The sequence below is a fragment of the Glycine max genome, chromosome 4, assembly GCF_000004515.6.
Source record: "Glycine max cultivar Williams 82 chromosome 4, Glycine_max_v4.0, whole genome shotgun sequence".
NCBI classification, from domain to species: Eukaryota; Viridiplantae; Streptophyta; class Magnoliopsida; order Fabales; family Fabaceae; genus Glycine; species Glycine max.
This window is the reverse complement of record NC_016091.4, coordinates 7,994,968-8,013,965: the sequence shown is the minus strand read 5'-3', so window position 1 is coordinate 8,013,965 and position 18,998 is coordinate 7,994,968. Positions and strand designations below refer to the sequence as shown.

Below are 18,998 nucleotides of genomic sequence, written 5' to 3'. Positions count from 1 at the left end.
CTTCCATAATCCAACACTCGCATTTAAGGTCAGAGATATCTATTGAGTATCCCCAACTTGGACATCAACAAATGGAGTTAGTCTTCAGAAATATTGCTTGGTGCCAATGTGTTATATATGTAGTCAACTAGTGTTGGGACGTTACATGAATTAATTCCAAGAAACTAGATTGAACATGTTCCTTGATGCAGTGAACATTTCACATGCTTGAACTTCTCATGAGAAGTAAGATTGCTAACAAGTTCAATAACAGACTTGTCGTCACATAAAAGAGTTGAGCAATCTATATATAAAGGATACTGATATTTGTATATCCAAAAATGTACATCTGGCATCCATTTAGCAAATAATTACTTTTCTAATGAATATTCTTCAGTATAATCGTTAATTTAGATTTTCACCGTTTGTATTCTAGACGAATATAGTCATACATAATTCCTATAAAAGGACTAGTGTCTCTTGTTTGTGTTAGAAAGATGGTATTGTTTCCCTGCACAAGAAGTGTGCCTTGTATATGAATGCTGAATAGCCAGTAGAGACCGTGAATTCCATGTCTAGCTATAGTATTCTCTTTTCCAATCACTCCACTTGAAAATAAAGGTGGATTTGCTTCTAAATTGTTTATCCGAATCTACCCTCCCATGATTAAAAGAAAGAAAAGAAAAACTGTAGTTAGTAAGATAAATAGTAGTACTACTTATTATGTGCATTGCACATTTTTTTTTACTAATAATATCAAAATTATTGAACACAGACCTCTAATTCAGCAGAATGCACAGATGCCAGAGCCACTTGCAATGTGTAGGTTCCGTTGGTATTCACACTATCAAGCTTGAAATTAATTTGCCATGTGGTTCCTATGTAAGTGCCATTGTCTTTCTTCCTGCGAAGCAGCAAAGGAAAGTAATAGGGAGAATAATCAGAGAGGGATAAAGACAGGGATATAATATTATTAGGAGACTATTTTGAGACACCTAGGCTATAGGCACAAGTGCAGAACCTAAACCTCTCTTAAAATAGTGCTTCCAATTAAGACAATGGAAACAAATAATTTTCCAAATGATATCATATATGTTTTCATGAACCATGAGGTGGGGTTTAATTTGGGTAGAGGCCATAAGCTCAATTACCAACAATAAATATGAAAAGAAGACATATATTGGCATTGGCAAAAGAAAAGCAAAAAAAAAAACACACCTGTTAACCTGAGCAAAGAACCAATCCTTTCTGTAGTCACTAATGCCAACAGTGTAAACTAGGTCTTCATTTGGATACAACTCAGCATATCTCTCCCACAAGCCATATTGCCTAAACCTGCCAGTTATAGGGACATAAATTTTTCCTTTTCTCTAAAATGAGGTTCAAGTGATAATATTGTATAACTTTACAGCACAAATGAAGCAGTTATGACAACTTGTAATCAAATAGGAAAAAAGGGGAAGCAAGTACCTGTCTGGATGGTTGACATAGAGTCTGTTAATGCACATGGGGTTTGGGTCAGGAACATAGAACTCAGCAGCTGAACGATCAGGGATGCCTATTTCCCACAACGTAGGGCCATCTCTTGGTGCCTCATAAACAAGCTCACCCACATTAGTTTCACAACCTATTTCAACATTTAGCTAATAAATGAGTTTTGACTTTTGAACAACAATGGTACAATACCACATATAGTAATTTAAAAAAGCTTCATAATTTTTTTTAAGACCTGAAGTTACGTAGATGACGCTATCGAATTGATAATCACCAATGAATCCATTGACCCACGAGTAGAGATTATAGCCTCCAGGGCGTATGTTAATAATTGAGAAATAGCCTTTATCATCAGTAATGGTCCAAAATTGATAACCCTGTTAGGTAATAATAAAACGTGTCAATTTATTTTTTCCGTAGTGGCTCAAAGTTGTCACTAGTATTCTTTATTTTTATTTTTTTGTACATACTAGTATTCTACTATTCTTTATTTAAATGGTACAAGGAAGTACGTAGTTTAAATGTTACCTTACATTCTCTCTGCCAAGATCCAACCTCTCCTATGGCTGCTAGTCCCACATAAGCACCGCTGACTGGGATGAATGCATCACTGATGTACCTATACAGGTTTAGCTATTGAAATAAATATACAATCTCAGCATAAAAAGGAAGAAGATATAAATACACCCAAATATCTAGATTTTTGCAAATGGTAAGACAAGAAGAAATTATGCAAAGTGTTAATTTTCTAATAACATTAGATATGTAAAATACACTATCTCGTCATTTTTTATATGTTTGTAAAATTCAGACGTTTTTAGAGTTTCTTTTGGTCATTCTTCCTAACAGAAATTCACAACCTTAAACATATTAATTAACATTGAATTATGTGTCTGTGATAAGAGGTGCCCACATATATTCTGCAGAGTAACTCCTAGTTTTACCATAAGCTTTTAAATTATTATTTGATATTGTGAATTTTAAGATAAAAATATTCTCATCTTGAAAAACATTTTACACATTTTTTGATTCATTTTGAGTACGTTAGAATCAATGTGATGAACAACCGCTGTCTGATAATTTCTCAACATGAAAGTTAAGCCAGTGATACCTACCTGTCTCGGACAAGCAATCTACCTTCAACTTTACCTCGCTGGTCAGATGAGAGAAAGTCCTCAGAAGCTGGAAATGTATAGGGCCAGCTTTCAACTTCATTGACCATCTGCCATTATTATTTATTGTTTTTAAACTAAAGACTAAAGTGGGTGCACTTAATTGAAACAATCGTCACGTGGAAATGGAATATATAATTTGCAGGGAAGAATGTAACAACAATAACAATTATAATCTAAAAAATGAGTTTATCTTTAAAATTAAAATTCATAAATAACCGTGAATCTACCCTTAATATTTAATCAGTTAAAATTAAACTAAAGCAGCATGTGTACTAAAGAGAAAATTACAGTAGGGGCATACCTGTTGTTTGGCGTCCTCCCATAGGCCGATAGGGCTAAACCCGTTAGATAGAGAATTAAGGTATATAAATATGGGCCCATAGACTTTCTTCCACGGCTCATTGGGCCCAAATTGCATGATCAGATCCGCCCCTGAATAATGCGTGCTATGAAATACCTGATTCATGTGGTTTCCCAAATAACATTTTCACAACATCAGTTATAACTGAGTTTTCTTCTAACTTTAACCAAAAACCAAGATGAGAAATTAAAATAATTAAGAAAATGTTAGAAAAATAAAACTCTTACAGAGAGTGTGGTGGGGCCAACGTGAGAAGTAAGATATTGCTTGAGGGGCCCAGCAGATCGGAACTCATAGCTTGGCGTAATTAGCCAGAATCCAGTGGAATTCACTGGATCAATGCATATCCAACCGTGAACACGGTTGTATCGGCTCTCACACGCGTACTGATATTTGTCATCTACCTGGTTTCAATGCGAAGCAACAGGCCCAAAATAACTTTGAGGATACTGTTTTGGACTTTTGGTCTCATAAATCATATATTTTTAGTAACTAAAAAGGAAGTTAGATAAGTATTTTGTAAACAATTCAATTTTTAATATGGACTTTCCCTACTGTAGAATTTCTTGGCTCTTCGTTAGTGGGAAGAGTCGGCACAATCAGATTTTTTGAGGAATAACATGTCGAGAGAGAATTGGATCTGATTAGACAATTTGGAATGATAAACAAGGATCCATATTTTTTGATAAAATGTATTATCAAATATTCAATATAGAACTGGTTTCATTTAAGTAACGGGTTAGTATTGACAATTTTATAATTTTGGTGATTTGGAAAAGCATACCTCTCCTTTGAATTCAGGCTCGAGGGGGTCAACAAGGCGCACAGCCTCTGGGTAAGCTAGAACTTGACCTCTTGGGGGTGAGCGGTCATCAGGCAGAGGCATAAATCTTTGTCTGTTGTCCGCCACAACCATGTAGTGGAACCTTTCCAATATAAATAAAAATACCACTAATGTCAGAAAAAACAAAACACGTGATTCTGTTTTTATTATTTTTTCCAAAGTGCTAGGAACCACAAAGATTTACATACTTGTCTTTCCTAGGCTTGAATGCGATCCTAGTATTGTCAAGATCGAAAGCTGGCCATTCCTTCAAATGCTCGTAAATGGCATAGGTGTAAAATCCAGATGAACCACTAAGCATTATAAACCTACACAAAAATTTTCCTCCTCTTAGTCATAATCATTTACTTATATTAATGTTGCTTCCCGAAATGGAACACCAAAAGCAAAGAGGTATGTGGAAAGTACAAGAAGAACCTTTTATCAATATTGAGTGGTGGAAGCTTCCCCTCAAGAGAGTCATTCCATGTTCTGGAGAAAGATAGCTCTACTTGTTCCTCACTTTCCACTATCACCGTAAAATTCGTGGCTTCCATTCTGCATATCATTCTTCATTTATTGAATTAAGACTTATATTATTTATAAAATACTTTTTATTATATTTTTTTCTCTCTTTTAATTATAAAAAAAAATTATACAAAAATGTTCAACATTTATAACAAGGTCCACGAATCAAACCTGTCAAATCTACCCTTTCCCTTTGCTCCTTTTTTTGTTCTTTTTTTTCCGCCTTCATCCCATACAATATCCCAGTACCTGCACGCATTGGTAATTGGTTACATGAAATGAATAAGAAAAATAAAAAAAAAAAAGTAAATTCAGGGTTGTGATTTCCGATTGGGGAAGCTGGTAAGCAACAAAATAGCTGGCTGAACCTCGTTGGACATTATTCATTGCATGTTCAATGTTTGTGAATTGTCCTAGAAGAGAGCTTTTTACCTTGTTATTAATCTGTTGTTAAATAACATTTGAAATTAAATTGCTGTACCCTCTGTTAGATTCGTCGTTAAGAACTTCGAGCAAATTGTCGATGCCATTATATTGAATTCCCGTGACAATTCCTTCAGGGTTTGATAAGTTAACTTGGACTATGCCATTATCCATTATCACCTGGGCAGAACAAATAAAAATACAGACAATAATGTCAAAAAAAAAAAAAAGAAATAAGCAATGGCTTAGCCTCTGAAATGCCATCCTAAAAGTCATAATTAAATAATAAATAAAAAGTATATAGCTAGAGAAGAAGCCATTGCAGAAGTGAATTACATGTTTATCTTGAATATCCAATCGTACCCCTGGGGATGACATACTATAAATTAGTCCCTTGAAATGCTACATATGTCTTAGCTAATAGTAATTGTTTCATAATATAAAACTTGGTGCAGTTTTTTATTCTTATGTTTTTAATTTGTTGGACAAAGTTGAGAAAACACAGTTTTGCAGAATGAAGTGGAGAAACCTGGTTTAGTAGCACAACCCAGAACTATGAGGAATTGCAGCATCAAGAACAGGAAGCGAATACTGAAGTCCATGGTCTTCTGCATAGGATTTGCGCGCTTTGGACTTTGCTTGATGACAAACGTTGCTTCCGAATTCCTTGTCCTTTTCGATTTATCTGCATCACTCTTTTTCTTTATTTTGATGAATGAGATCTGCATAACTCCTTTATATCTGCATAATCAGGCTTAACAGAAAAGTTACACAGGAAATCCTTCTTTAGGAGTATGAAACTTAATTTATTCTAGGCAAAGGTCAAAGAAAATATTAATTAGGTAAATAATCATATGATCAGAGCATCTAAAACTATATCACTTTTGTCAAACTTGTTTTTATTATTAATTTAATTTTAATTTATTGTTAGTATAATTTTTTTCCATTATTAATTGTTTAAAAATTATCTCATGTATCAATAGATAGAGAAAGGCTAACATTAACAATACATTATTTAACACATTTTCAACTAACTGAAAATTTGTTAACCAGTAAAAAAATATTCAACAAATTTATTATAGATCAGATATATATTAGATGGGAATTTGTAGACAACACAATTTAGTAAAATTCTTTAATTGTTGTACAGATTTATAGAAACAACAAATGAAAAAATATATTATCATATAATGCGTTTTAATTTATAATTAAAGTGACTTTTTTAGAGAAAGTATAACATTAATAAATGTTAGTGAAAAATAATGGTTTAGATTTTTTAACATATAAATATTTAGAAAATAAGTTATTTTGAAATCATAATTTATGAAAATCATCTTGAACTTTGAAACAAAAATTGAATAAAACGCATAACACCATTCACCACCAAACCTATAAAGTATAAACCATGAGTAGGTAATTTGTATTTTAAGTTTTAACAACTAATATTTATTTAGCTTGACTCTGTTTTGAGGGCGGTGGCTTCTAGGAATATAGTTGGTTGACAAGAGAAGCATGTGACAGTTAAAAAAGCAGAAACGAGAGAGAGGAGTCTTAATACAAATTAAGAACTTTGGGATATTAAAGGTTCAGTAGCCTATGAGTTAGGTGGCATGAAGAATAGAAATTATAGTCATGTGAAAAAATGCTTCTAAGAATCTTGTTGGACTCGTTTGCTTCAACCACAGACAAAACATTCATTTCTTTACCAATTCTTTTTCACGGGTTGCCATATGAATATTGAAACTTTATAACCGTGAAAAACCCCATTAATACACAGAACTACGGATATGACTTAATTATTAGCAAATAAAAAAAGATTTGCTAGCGAAACTCATGTCACAGACAATTACACTTTTTAACAGAATCATATATATACTCTTAAAAAAACAAATCAAGAGAATTAATATGATTGATTTTGTGCTAGATTAGCCATGAATAACCAGACCCAGGAATGAACCTTGTCATATTGATGGTATAAAATATTCCTAATTAGAAACCAAAACCGCAATGCACAATTACGTGCGATCGATCGAGTTCAATTTCTGAATTAAAGTTAATGGTGAGTGTTGTGAGATTTTCAAGTGAACTTCCAATAAGTTCATGCTTGTCTTAGGGGTTGAGGCCACATTTATAATGTAAAGGTTGTGCTTTTATATTCAGCAAAGCATTAAAAAAAATTTAGTTATTTTTTTCTTCCCTTGTGCTAATTTAACGGTCGTGCACTTATTATCCCTGCACTTGAGTAATTTTTCCTAAAAATAATGATTTCGGTAATGGAAAAAGATGGACAACGATATATTGTGCGTGATTAGCATCTATATACTGCCAACTAATATTGGTAAACAATACATATCCGTCCAAGTTACAGTATGATGACAGGTTAACGAATCAACTAGATCATGAATATAACTTCAAGTGCCCTTGTTGACTTATTCACATGGAGTCATGTCTCTGAGGTAAAGTAAAATAATATGCTTAAAGGAAAGACACACCCAAAAAAAAAAAAAGATTTTTAAAGAGGGTTGTCAAACTAGGGTGTTTAAGATATTGATCCATAAGTATTACTACTGTTAAATATATTTTATAAGATGTACCTGTAAAAAATGAGTCACTCTTGCCTTGTATGGGAGTATCTGACCGTTCGTCCTCTTCAATGACCGCGGAGGCTGGTACCTGCAACTATGCTCCAATGCTCTCAAATCATCAAGGGATAATTGTAGGGTTTTAATTAGAGCATAATGCAACATGAGTTTACCTGTAGAGTGTATCCTCTTAAATAGTGAGTATAAAAATAGAATAATTTGGATTTTATTTAGGTTTAATTGTGAGTGTTATATATATATATATAAAACTTCGTACCCATTACCCAGAGGCTCTTCGCTATGCGAAGGTATGGGGGAGGGATGTTGTACGCAGCCTTACCCTTGCATATGCAAAGAGGTTGTTTCCGGATTCGAACCCATGACCAACAAGTCACCAAGACACAACTTTACCGCTGCATATATATATATATATATATATATATATATATATATATATATATATATATATATATATATGAGTATATAGAAATAATAAACTCTAAGTTATATATCTATTAAATTATCTACAACTTAAATTTAGATATATTTATAACTTAAATTTAAATTGTAACAATTTATAACTAATTGTTTTATTATATTAATAATATAATATATTCTTGTAAGATGATGGTGGTAGAAAATCTTGTCAATAAAGATTGACGACACTAAAATATTAGAGTTTTAGTGAGAAGATCTTCATGTTGATAATTAGATAAAACATGAAAAAACATTCAAAGCTTAACAAGCCATGTATATTTTTTTAATACTTTTTATTATGATAAAAAAAATTATCTCATAATTTTTTAAGTAATAATTTTTTTTTGTATTTTTAATAAATCAAATGGATTCAAAAGAAGGATTAATTTGACCGTTAAACTTCTAACTACCATATAAAATAAAAAGATAGCATAAATAGAATTTTATTCAAATTTACATATGAATAACCTATTAAATTATCTACGGACTTACTTTTAAATTGCAACAACTTCTAGTTAATTATTCTATCATATCTCTTTTCCAACAATTAGTATCATCATTAATCGTAGATATCCTTACAGATAACGAATTTATCTTATTCCTCGTTAATTAGTTTAGGAGATACAGTTATTTATTATTGATTACGATCCTTTATAATTCAAATTAAATGAAGGTCTTGTACATATTTTTCTTGTGGAACGATCCCAGTCTAAAAACCCAAACAAGTATAAACTAGGAAGAAACTGAAATTTTCATTACTTCATAAGCTCCACTCTTTATTCCCGATATTTATTCGTTGGATTAAACTGAACATTGCTAGTAAAACAGAGAATTTCTCAATTTTTCTTATTGAAGCTAGACGATGGAGGACCTTCCAAACGAATATAATCATACATAATGGCCTGAAATGGACCATTGCCTCTGGTCTGTGTCAAAAAGATGGTATTATCTCCTTCAACTAGTTGAGTTCCCGGCATGTCTACATTGTAAAGCCAATAAAGTCCATGAATCCCGTGCCTAGCGATTGAGTTATCCCTTCCAATCAACCCACTTGAAAATAGAGGACGAGGTGCCTTTGGATTATTAACTCGAACCTAAAATTGCAAATATTAATTAATATCGATATATATAATACATTGGTTAAGATAGTACAAATTAATTAGATCAATGAAATTAAGAAATGCACCTGAAGTTCAGATAATGCTGCTGATGCCAAAGCAACTCTCAGTTTATAGCTACTGCTTTTGTTCACGTTATCAAGCTTAAACTTGATTTGCCATGTGGTTCCTTGATATGTGTTGTCATCTTTCTTCCTGAAAATGATGAGCAAAAAAAGTAAAAACTAAAAAGTAATGATTTGCCACACATTAGTAATAATTTCGTAGAGCAAAACACATTATGAAACTACTATCTCTACCTGGTAACTTGAGCAAAGAACCAATCTTTGGTGTAGTCACTAACACCAACTGTGTAGATCAAGTCTTTGTCTGGGTATAATTCTGCATATCTCTCCCACAACCCATATTGCCTAAACCTGCCAATTACAATCCAGTATAAGTACCTAGTCTCGGGCCAATTTACAAGCTTTTCCATGGGAAATTAATCTGGTCCAATGGAATCAATTTTGGCTTTTGAAAATGAATTTGATTAGAATATATATGAAGGTTTCTCTTACATATTGCTATGTTTGTTAACTTTTATAAAAATAAATATTTTAAAAATCACATTTAAGATATTTTCTGATTGATAGAATGTGTAAAAGTCTTGACACTTATATTTTATGAAAATTAAACTCTTTAAAATATACCCATAATAAAATGAGAAAGAAATCTTGCCCTGTTCTTTCTAATTAAGGTGAAAATTTCAAAACAATCCTAGATTGAAATTTTAATCTTACTGAAAGTTTAAAATTTAAATTAATGTATACAGCAGGCATACAAGGTTACTAACTTGTCAGGATGGTTAAAATAGAGTTTGTTGATATATTTGGGATTTGGGTCAGGAACATAGAATTCAGCAGCTGAGCGATCAGGGATGCCAATTTCCCACAATGTTGGACCATCTCTTGGAGGTTCATATACAAGATCACCAAGGTCGATGTCACAACCTGTTTTCACATAAATCAAATACAAAAACTCAGCAGTTTAAAAAGAAAAATAATAGAATTGGTCGTGAAAGGTGAATACCTTCTGTTATCTTCATAACTATGTCATATTTGTAGTCACCAATAAAACCAGGTACCCATGCGAACACATTATAGTCTCCTGCACGTATATTGCTGATGGAGAAGTAGCCATCATCGTCTGCTTTAGCCCAAAACTGATAATTCTGATGAGAATTAAAATGTGATATTTCCGTTAGCTAATGGAATTTCTGTGGGCCTAAAAGTTCATAAAATGGTGTATATTGTTGATACATTATACTAAAAATAAGCATACTAAGAAGAATACTCATATTTCTATTTTTGTGTGTGTTTTGGTGTACATATTTTTTCTCTTTTTCATTCAAGTCACCTTGCATTCTCTTTGCCAAGACCCCACGTCTCCCGGTGGAGCCAAGCCAACATAGGCACCTTTTGCTGATACATAGTCATCGTTTATATACCTATATATACAGAGATGGAATTAATTAAATTATATTAAAACAAACTACATGTGTGCTTTCAATGAGCATAAAGCTACTACAATACACAAAAACATCTTACTGCATTGCACCTATATTGCTACAATTATTCACTTAATTCAGTCAATTCCTCTAGCATGGTTTAGGTGATTCTCTTCTCAATTAATTCTCAAAATTTAGATCCTAAAAAAATTATCAGAGACAATAATATTCTTAAATAAATTTGATAAGAACACACCTCTCTCTAACCAAAAGCCTGCCACTAACATTACCACGCTCGTCCCACTTGGCGAAATTCTCTGATTCAGGAAAACTGTAAGGCCAGCTTTGAACTTCCACCAACATCTGTAAGTTTGGTAGCTATGTTATAAAAGCAAACTATATAATATATACTTAGATATTAGATATATAAAAATTAACATTAAACCTGTAGTTTAGCGTCTTCCCATAGCTTAAGGGGGTGACTTCCATCATAGGGAGAATTCAAATAAATGAAAACAGGACCAAAAACTTTCTTCCAGGCCTCACCAGCATAGAACTTGGGCACCAGATCCTCTCCGCTATAATGGGCACTCAGAAACACCTGATTACGTTATTTTGGAGCGAAGATTCTAAAATTAGAACCAAACCATAATTAACAATGGTGCAATACAAGTAAGTAGCTATCAGGTGGCAGAATAGTATGTTTTATGTTGGGAGTTGTACTTACAGCAAGAGTGGTAGGCCCCACATGGGAAGTTAAGTTTTGTTTGAGGGGTCCACCAGATCTAAACTCATTGCTGGGCGTAATTAGCCAGAATCCGACTGCGGGATCCATGCAGATCCATCCATGAACTTGGCTATCTTTGTTGTCGCATGAATATTGGTACTTGTCATCCACCTAACAATTACACACCATCAATAATAATACCCCTCTCTCATTATCTTTCTTAAAGTAATATATACCTTTAGTAAAATTATTTTGATCTTGGCTATATATATATTTATAAGTTATAACCAAACAATTAATTAAAAATATTTTTTAGTATTAGTTTGCACTTGTTACTTAGTTTAATCGTTAACTTATCAAATATTTCTAATTTAATTAACTAACATATCAACTTTCAATTTTTAACTTTTAAACTTTTGGACTAGTTTATTTTCTGATTTTACTATACACATCATTATCTTGCATTTCTATTTTTTTAATGATTTCCCCTCCTTATAAAAAATAGTGTTATAAGAATAAAATTATCCTTTTTTTTTAGAAATAAAATTATCCTTTCAAACAATGCATTTTCACTTTTTATTTGACGATACTCTCGTCAAATCACATACATTTTGATTTTTCGATCGTTTGATGGTATTCATTTAAAATGGCACATAAACAAGTGAATTAAACAGTGGATTACACTATCGATCTAAACCTAAATTTACCTCTCCTTTAAGTTCTGGTTCGATGGGATTTACTAGTAGAACTGCCTCTGGGTAGGCAAGGGCTTTGCCCTTAGGTGGTAATCGGTCATCTGGTAGAGGCATGTTTCTTTGTCTATTATCTGCCATCGCCATATAATGGAACCTATCCACCACCCATATATTGGAGTTTATATTCTTTGCGACTAAGAGATAACAATACTAGAAGCATGAAAAGGACAAAACATAACAAAAAATAAAAAAATTACTTGTCTTTTCTAAGCTTGAAAGCAATTCTTGTTTCGTCAAGATTGAAAGCTGGCCAGTCCTCCAAGTGCTCATAAATTGCATAGGAGTAGAAGCCGGAAGAACCACGAAGCATTACGAACCTATAATCACACATTACAATTAAATTAATGTAGTTAGTGTCACCATCTTAACAATGTATAATAGTATTGGAGAATGGTTGGTGTAACTTAATGACCTTTTATCAATATTTAAAGGAACCAACTTGCCCTCGAGAGAAACGTCCCACGTCCTGGTGAAGGATAACTCAACTTGGTCCTCATTTTCAACCATAACTTTGAAAGTTGTTCCCTTGATGCTGCAGTCACGTATCACAATAGGTACATATGTGACTTTAATTTCTTGAAGATACAAGGTTATAGTAGAAAGAAAAATTAAAAGATTTCGTTAATCAATATCCTTAAAACACTAATTAATTAATTAGGACACTAATTAAGAAATTAAAAAAATATTTATTATAAAAAATGTAAGAAAATATAAAAGGTATCATAGACAATATAACTTTATATTTTAATGCATGTTAATAAAAAAATTTATTTTAAGTTCGCTAACATAGTTAGCATTTATCAAAATTCAATTAATTAAAATTCAAATATGCAAAACTAATATGGCGAAGTATAAGTTGGGGACACAGCCACTTAAATAAAGGCATATAGCGCTCATTATCATAAGCTCATTATCTTGCAAATAAAACATAAAGAAAGATAACAAGACAGACATACACATCAAATGTGCCACTTGTTCCTGTACTTGTTGGTGAGCTCCAAACAAGGTCCCAATACCTACATGAATTTGCAAACAGATTTTTGTATTATTGAGAAGACACCAATTGAAGTTCCTTAATTTGTGAAAGTGAATATACGACTTTGTAAAGTATATATATATATATATATACCCTCTATTAGATTCGTCATTCAAAACTTCAAGCAAGTTGTCTATGTCATTATACTGTATTCCAGTCACAATTCCCTCAGGATTTGATAAGGTGACTTTTAGCATGCCATTCTCCATCACCACCTGCACATGAATACTCATCACTTCAGAAAATACGAATGAAGCAAAACTCCTGCTGATTTTTTTGAAAGTATAGCAAAGACTCGTATCTAAAAAAAAATTCTTTCAAAAATCTACTTCAGACTACTATGAAAATTTATTAAGATGGAAGGAAGAACATAAGGATAATTAAGATTTTATGTACATGATTATCTTGAATAGTAAGTTGCACCCCCAGTGACGGCATGGTGGTACTTGCAGTGAACAAGAGAAGTGTGCAATGAAAAATCTCAAAGATTCAGAGTAGTTTGAGAGAATGGCTGAGAATTTATCTTATAATGGGAAGAAAGAATGACCTTTCTTTATATATGGTACCAATGAGACTGGTTTTAAGCACAACATTTGGAGAAAAACTAAACAGTTTGTGCTTATGTTCTACTACCCATCAATCTGCCAACAGAACATGAATAGTTGAGGGCTTAAAATGAATGAATTGGATTAGCTTCCTTGACCTAGAGAGAAAGCATTCTTTTAAGTCTCTTTACTTGGTCGCCACAGTTTGGTGTACATGGTATATTAGATAACAGCGTGCGAGTGAAGAAACAGTCAATCACATTACATAAGGATAAAAGTATAGTTTTTATTCCTGGTTTTGGTGTCCTCCCTTTCTTATTCTTATTAGGTGAAAGGAAGTTTTGAACCGCATCCTCCCTTTACCCCGCAGTTTTGTCAAAGTTTTTCAAAACAAAACAAAACAGGAGAGCCTAGTTTTGAAAAAGTTGAAGCTTTATAAATGTAAATCAATTTAAATTTTATTCTATTTGTCATTAAACATGAAATCTAATTTATGACAAATATTTTCTTTACAATTTCAAACAATATTAAAATGGTATATTTTATTCAAATATAAGAAGATAAAATATGTTTTAAGTCTTTTAAATTTAATCGATTTTTTTAAAAGAATCACGATTTTGATTCCTATAGTGAGGTTAAAATAAAGTATATGGCCAGAAATGAAATCTATCCCATTAGAAAAATATGAGGTGTAAAACTATCATGTAGGAATTAAAATTAATTAATTTTGACTAAATCTTAAGAGATCTAAATCACATTTATAAGATAATTTTTTTTAATAAATTATGAAAGTATAACAGATCAAACTTTACTCGTGAATTAAAATCAAGTTATGTAGAATTAAATGGGATTTTTTTTAAAAAAAAATATGCTGTATAAATTGATTTTAATTAATGAAATAAATTCGATTAATTTTAGTTTTTAATTCACCTTATTTTTCTATTTTTTAATTTTTATAAATGAAAGAAAATTGATTTTTTATTCAGGAAGTTGCTCTTTAGATAAACATGAAAAAGTAGTTTCTTATTCTAGGTATGTATGAACTCGCACCCTGCACTTAACATTTCAGTAGGCTGGATTGGATTAAGAAGATCAACTAGCCTCCATGTAACTCAAAGTCAAATTAATACATTGTTAATATAAACCGTTAGCTTAAATACTCACTACCTAGCTTCTCGACGGGCTTTTGTTGGGTATCGGAAGGTTTACCTGGCATTAAATAAAGCTTATACACGGCATATGATATGAACCTTCTTACGACTCACCGAATAAAGGCCATATTCACACCATTATATCCTCAAAGAACTCATATACAGTGTCTTTGTCATACAGCAAAATCTAAAATGAGTCATTAGAATTTGACATGTTATATCAGGTTTTATTTATTATTTTTCTGCTGTTGAGGTTCAGATTCCAGAATATGAACTGTAAGAATTAATGTCTCATGTGAGAGACATGTGACTTATATAGGGACTAATAAGTAAATAATTAACGATTAAGGGCTAAATTGTAATTGAGCTTAATAGGAGAAGTTTCTAGAACTATCTGCTACTTGATGGGAGTAGTGGTTATAAAAGAGACTTAATACTCACTAACGTGAAATAAGGTCCCTTTGTTGACCAGAAAGTGTTCTCTCTCACCCATAGCCATCACGAACGGAGAGAGGCAGAAAAGAAAGGCCTAAGAAAGTGAAATCTTATTTCTCTCCTCTTTCAAGGAAGTGCACCGGAGAGAAGTTCCTATGGAGAAAGGTACAAGTCTTCCTATGGAGAAAGATACACATCATTATCTATTGTTGTTTATTGATTGTTTGTGAGAATCATAGGTTTCAAGATCCTGTTGTTTCCTATCATTGATAGTCTAGGAAACCCCTTAAGAATTTTTACATGTGGTATCAGAGCATGTGTTATGAAATTTATGATTCTCCAAGAATGATTTAATTTCTTCTAATTATGCATGAACCCTAATGATGAAATTTAGGGATAATTTAATTTCTTCAAATTATGCATCAAACCTAATTATGAAATTTAGAAATTTTAATTTCTATTACATGTATGTTCAATTAAAGTACATGTTTGGATAGTGTGTTTTTGGCATTAATTATGTTTTACCGCTGTAAAGTATGAAATTTTGTATGAAAGAAATATTATACAAAACTTCAAAGAGAAAACTTCTGCTGCCAATTTTATTTCTAATGGAGAAAGCTGTCTTTCCATTAACGTTATTTATATATTAAATTATGGAGAAAGAATGACGTGCTATGCTGTGAATTGGTTTTGTAAAGTTGTGCAGCTGCATGTACCTTTCTTTCAATTCCAATTGAAAAGTCGCTGCTACGCGTACCTTCCTTGTAGGATTAGAAATTTTGGATATTGCTATTTGCAACCCATTTTGCTATTTCCAATCCCACTTGTGTTTTTTTTTTTCTGGAAATTATTATTAAACGTAATTGAAGGATTGAAAGTTTATATCCTGTAATTAAATTAACGTGAATGCTTTGAAATTATTGGTAATAGTAAATATATGTATATACTACATATTTGCTTGAACGTGTTTGAATGTAAAAACATAAATAAATACAAATATTATTTTATGGCCTAGAACGAAATTAATAGAATGGCTATGAATTGTTAATAGCAATAAGTATGTACATGCCATATATATTTGGTTGGAATTAAATGTATGTTGAATTTATTAGTCACCAAAGTGGCCAAATTTGTAAGGTTATTTAATTCCAACTTAATGATTATTCCAATTACTCATAGAATAACGGATGCTAAATTATATGATTATTGGTTTATGGGTAATTGAAATTCATTGTTATAAGGCATTTTTGGATCGCCCAAAGGTTGATTAGTTGTTCTTATAATTAATGAATATAATTGTAGGCAATTTGTGTGTATCATTAGTTTTATTTATATGCCCAAAGGAAATAGATACTACTAATTGGTGCATATTTAATTGCCAAATAATGTTAAAATTTTATTAGCATTATTATGTTTGTATGTTGTATGTTGGTGTATCACCCAAAGGAGAACATCAATATAAATTGTCCGTTATCTGAATGAATCATATGTATGACATGTATTTTAGGTATCAAAACACTTATGTGAATTTTATTACGTAATACATGTTTTGAATTCATTAGATTCTTATGTATCATCTGAGCCAATTTTAATAGGCTTAACTTCTCTGACTAAAATGAGCAAGTCCAATTTCACCTCGGTGTTTTGGATCATGATCTTGCTATGTGGGAAGAGAAGTTTGTTACTATTATTGATGTTAGTAACAATGAAGAGAAAGTTCATTATAAAACTTAAGAAAGATCTAACAGACTCAACCTAATGTTGATGAGAATGACTGTTGCAGACAATATTAAGACAACTCTGCCTAAAATCGAAAGTGCTAAAAAGTTTATGGGATTGGTGGGAGAGTATTCTCAAACAATTTATAAGTCTGTTGTTGGGACATTAATGAGTACATTGACCACCATGAAGTTTGATGATTCATGTACTATGTATGAACATGTCATTGAGATGACAAACATTGCAGCAAGACTTAAGACCTTGAAAATATAATGGCTGTGAATGAGAACTTTCTTGTTCAGTTTATTCTAAACTCATTACCGTCTGAGTTTGGCCTGTTCTAAATGAACTATAATACCATAAAAGATAAATGGAATATGCATGAATTGCACAGTATGTTAGTTCAGGAAGAAACGTGGCTTAAGAATCAAGGAAGTCACTTAGTCCATTATGTTAGCCACCAAGGGAATCAAGGAGCTTGAAAAGAAATTTATGAAGAAGCATGATAAAGGCAAATGGTCATTAAAAAACAATGACGACTCTTTGCAAATCCAGAAGAAAGGTATCAAAGGACAATAATTGTCAATTTTGTGAAATTAAGACATTTCCAAAAGGATTGCCTAAAGTGTAAGTCTTGGTTCGAAAAGAATGGTGAGCTTAATGCTCATGTATGTTTTGAATCAAACTTAATTGTAGTTTCCCATGATACATGATGGATTAATTCTGGATGTATGACTCATGTTTCTAATATTATGTAGAGATTCCTTACAATCCAAACCATAAGCCCAAATGAGAAGTTCATTTTCATGGGGGAATGAAGTGAAAGCTCTAGTGGAAATAGTTGAGACTTATTGTTTAAAACGCAGCACTGGACATCGTTTAGATTTACTGGAAACTCCTTATGTACCTAGTTTATCTAGGAATTTAGTTTCATTATCTAAACTTGATGTTACTGCATACTCTTTTAATTTTGGTAATGGATGTTTCAATTTATTTAAGCATAATCATCTCATTGGTACTAATATTCTTGTGATGGTTTATATAAATTAGAAATAGACAGTTTGTATGCTGAAACTGTTTGAACTCTGCATCATAATGTTGGCACTAAACATAGTTTAGTGAATGAACGATTTGCTTTCTTGTGGCATAAACGTTTAGGTCACATTTCTAGAGAAAGGATGGAAAGATTAATAAAGAATGAAATTCTTCCTTGTCTAGATTTTATGGATCTAAATATTTGTGTGGGTTGTATTAAGGGAAGACAAGCAAAACATACAAAGAAAGGAGCTACAAGAAGCACTCAGCTTCTTGAAATTGTTTATACTGATATTTGTGGACCTTTTGATGTTAGTTCTTTTGGAAATGAATGATACTTTATCACCATTATTGATGATTATTCACGTTACGATTATGTCTATTTACTGCCCGAGATTTCTTAGGCAATGGATGCCTTAGAAATTTACTACAATGAAGTAAAAGGACAATTAGACATAAATGTGAAAATTATTAGATATGATAGAGGTGATGAGTATTACGGAAGATATGATGAAACTGGGCAACACCCAGGTCCATTTGCTAAGCTTGTTCAGAAACGTGCATTTGTGTGCAATACACAATTCCCGGTACACTACAACAAAATGGTGTATCAGAAAAACGTAATAGAACTTTAATGGATATGGTTAGGAGTATGTTAATCAATTAGACTTTACTCGTATCTTTGTGGATGTATGCCTTGAAAACTGTCATGTATTTGTTGAATAGGGTTCCTAGTAAGGCAGTTCCAAAGACATCTTTTAAACTGTGGACAAATAGGACACCTAGTATAAGGCACCTGCATGTTTAGGGTTGCTAGGCAGAAATAAGAATTTACAATCCGCAAGAAAAAAAATTGGATGCAAGAACAATCAATGGATATTTCATTTGTTATGCAGAAAAGTCAAAGGGGCATATGTTTTATTGTCCTAATCATAGTATGAGAATTTTCGAAACTGGAAATGCAAGGTTCATTGAAAACGGTGAAATCAGTGGGAGTACAGTTCCACGAGAAGTGGAAATTAAAGAAGTTAGAGTGCAAGTCCCTTTAGCTTTTGCCTCTAGCAGTAAGGTGATTACTACTTCAGTTATTGCTACAAACAGTAATGAAGAAGTACAATACAATGATGAGCCCATGATACATAATGAACC

At 32.1% G+C, this 18,998-nt stretch overlaps 2 protein-coding genes across 2 annotated transcripts; both read right to left on the bottom strand.

Moving 5' to 3' along the window:
* Nucleotides 1-5,603, bottom strand: LOC100786488 (probable rhamnogalacturonate lyase B). Its single transcript, XM_003522697.5, has 16 exons — nucleotides 5,313-5,603; nucleotides 5,120-5,148; nucleotides 4,842-4,963; nucleotides 4,532-4,609; nucleotides 4,271-4,390; nucleotides 4,042-4,161; nucleotides 3,794-3,935; nucleotides 3,237-3,413; nucleotides 2,950-3,105; nucleotides 2,589-2,695; nucleotides 2,002-2,092; nucleotides 1,709-1,850; nucleotides 1,450-1,606; nucleotides 1,198-1,314; nucleotides 757-883; nucleotides 1-631 (listed from the first exon to the last, which is right to left on the bottom strand). The coding sequence occupies exons 1-16, from the start codon at nucleotides 5,509-5,511 to the stop codon at nucleotides 398-400; spliced, it is 2,118 nt and encodes a 705-aa protein (XP_003522745.2). The 5' UTR covers nucleotides 5,512-5,603; the 3' UTR covers nucleotides 1-397.
* Nucleotides 5,604-8,519: 2,916 nt separating this feature from the next.
* LOC100793563 (probable rhamnogalacturonate lyase B) lies at nucleotides 8,520-13,610 on the bottom strand. The gene is made up of 15 exons (XM_003523724.4): nucleotides 13,361-13,610; nucleotides 13,058-13,179; nucleotides 12,885-12,944; nucleotides 12,341-12,460; nucleotides 12,126-12,245; nucleotides 11,881-12,022; nucleotides 11,174-11,344; nucleotides 10,892-11,047; nucleotides 10,703-10,809; nucleotides 10,356-10,446; nucleotides 10,029-10,170; nucleotides 9,793-9,949; nucleotides 9,260-9,376; nucleotides 9,029-9,155; nucleotides 8,520-8,936 (listed from the first exon to the last, which is right to left on the bottom strand). The coding sequence occupies exons 1-15, from the start codon at nucleotides 13,400-13,402 to the stop codon at nucleotides 8,679-8,681; spliced, it is 1,932 nt and encodes a 643-aa protein (XP_003523772.1). The 5' UTR covers nucleotides 13,403-13,610; the 3' UTR covers nucleotides 8,520-8,678.
* Nucleotides 13,611-18,998: the final 5,388 nt, after the last annotated feature.

What these genes read in the sequence shown, in the direction of transcription:
- LOC100786488 (XM_003522697.5), bottom strand. Translation starts at nt 5,511, where the DNA reads ATGCAGATCTCATTCATCAAAATAAAGAAAAAGAGTGATGCAGATAAA. An exon ending in AGCCTGAATTCAAAGGAGAG is followed by an intron (nt 3,414 to 3,793) that starts GTATGCTTTTCC and finishes CATTGAAACCAG; the next exon opens with GTAGATGACAAATATCAGTA. An exon ending in TTGGCCCCACCACACTCTCT is followed by an intron (nt 3,106 to 3,236) that starts GTAAGAGTTTTA and finishes CACATGAATCAG; the next exon opens with GTATTTCATAGCACGCATTA.
- LOC100793563 (XM_003523724.4), bottom strand. Translation starts at nt 13,402, where the DNA reads ATGCCGTCACTGGGGGTGCAACTTACTATTCAAGATAATCAT. An exon ending in CCTTTAAATATTGATAAAAG is followed by an intron (nt 12,246 to 12,340) that starts GTCATTAAGTTA and finishes GTGTGATTATAG; the next exon opens with GTTCGTAATGCTTCGTGGTT. An exon ending in AGTTATGAAGATAACAGAAG is followed by an intron (nt 9,950 to 10,028) that starts GTATTCACCTTT and finishes ATGTGAAAACAG; the next exon opens with GTTGTGACATCGACCTTGGT.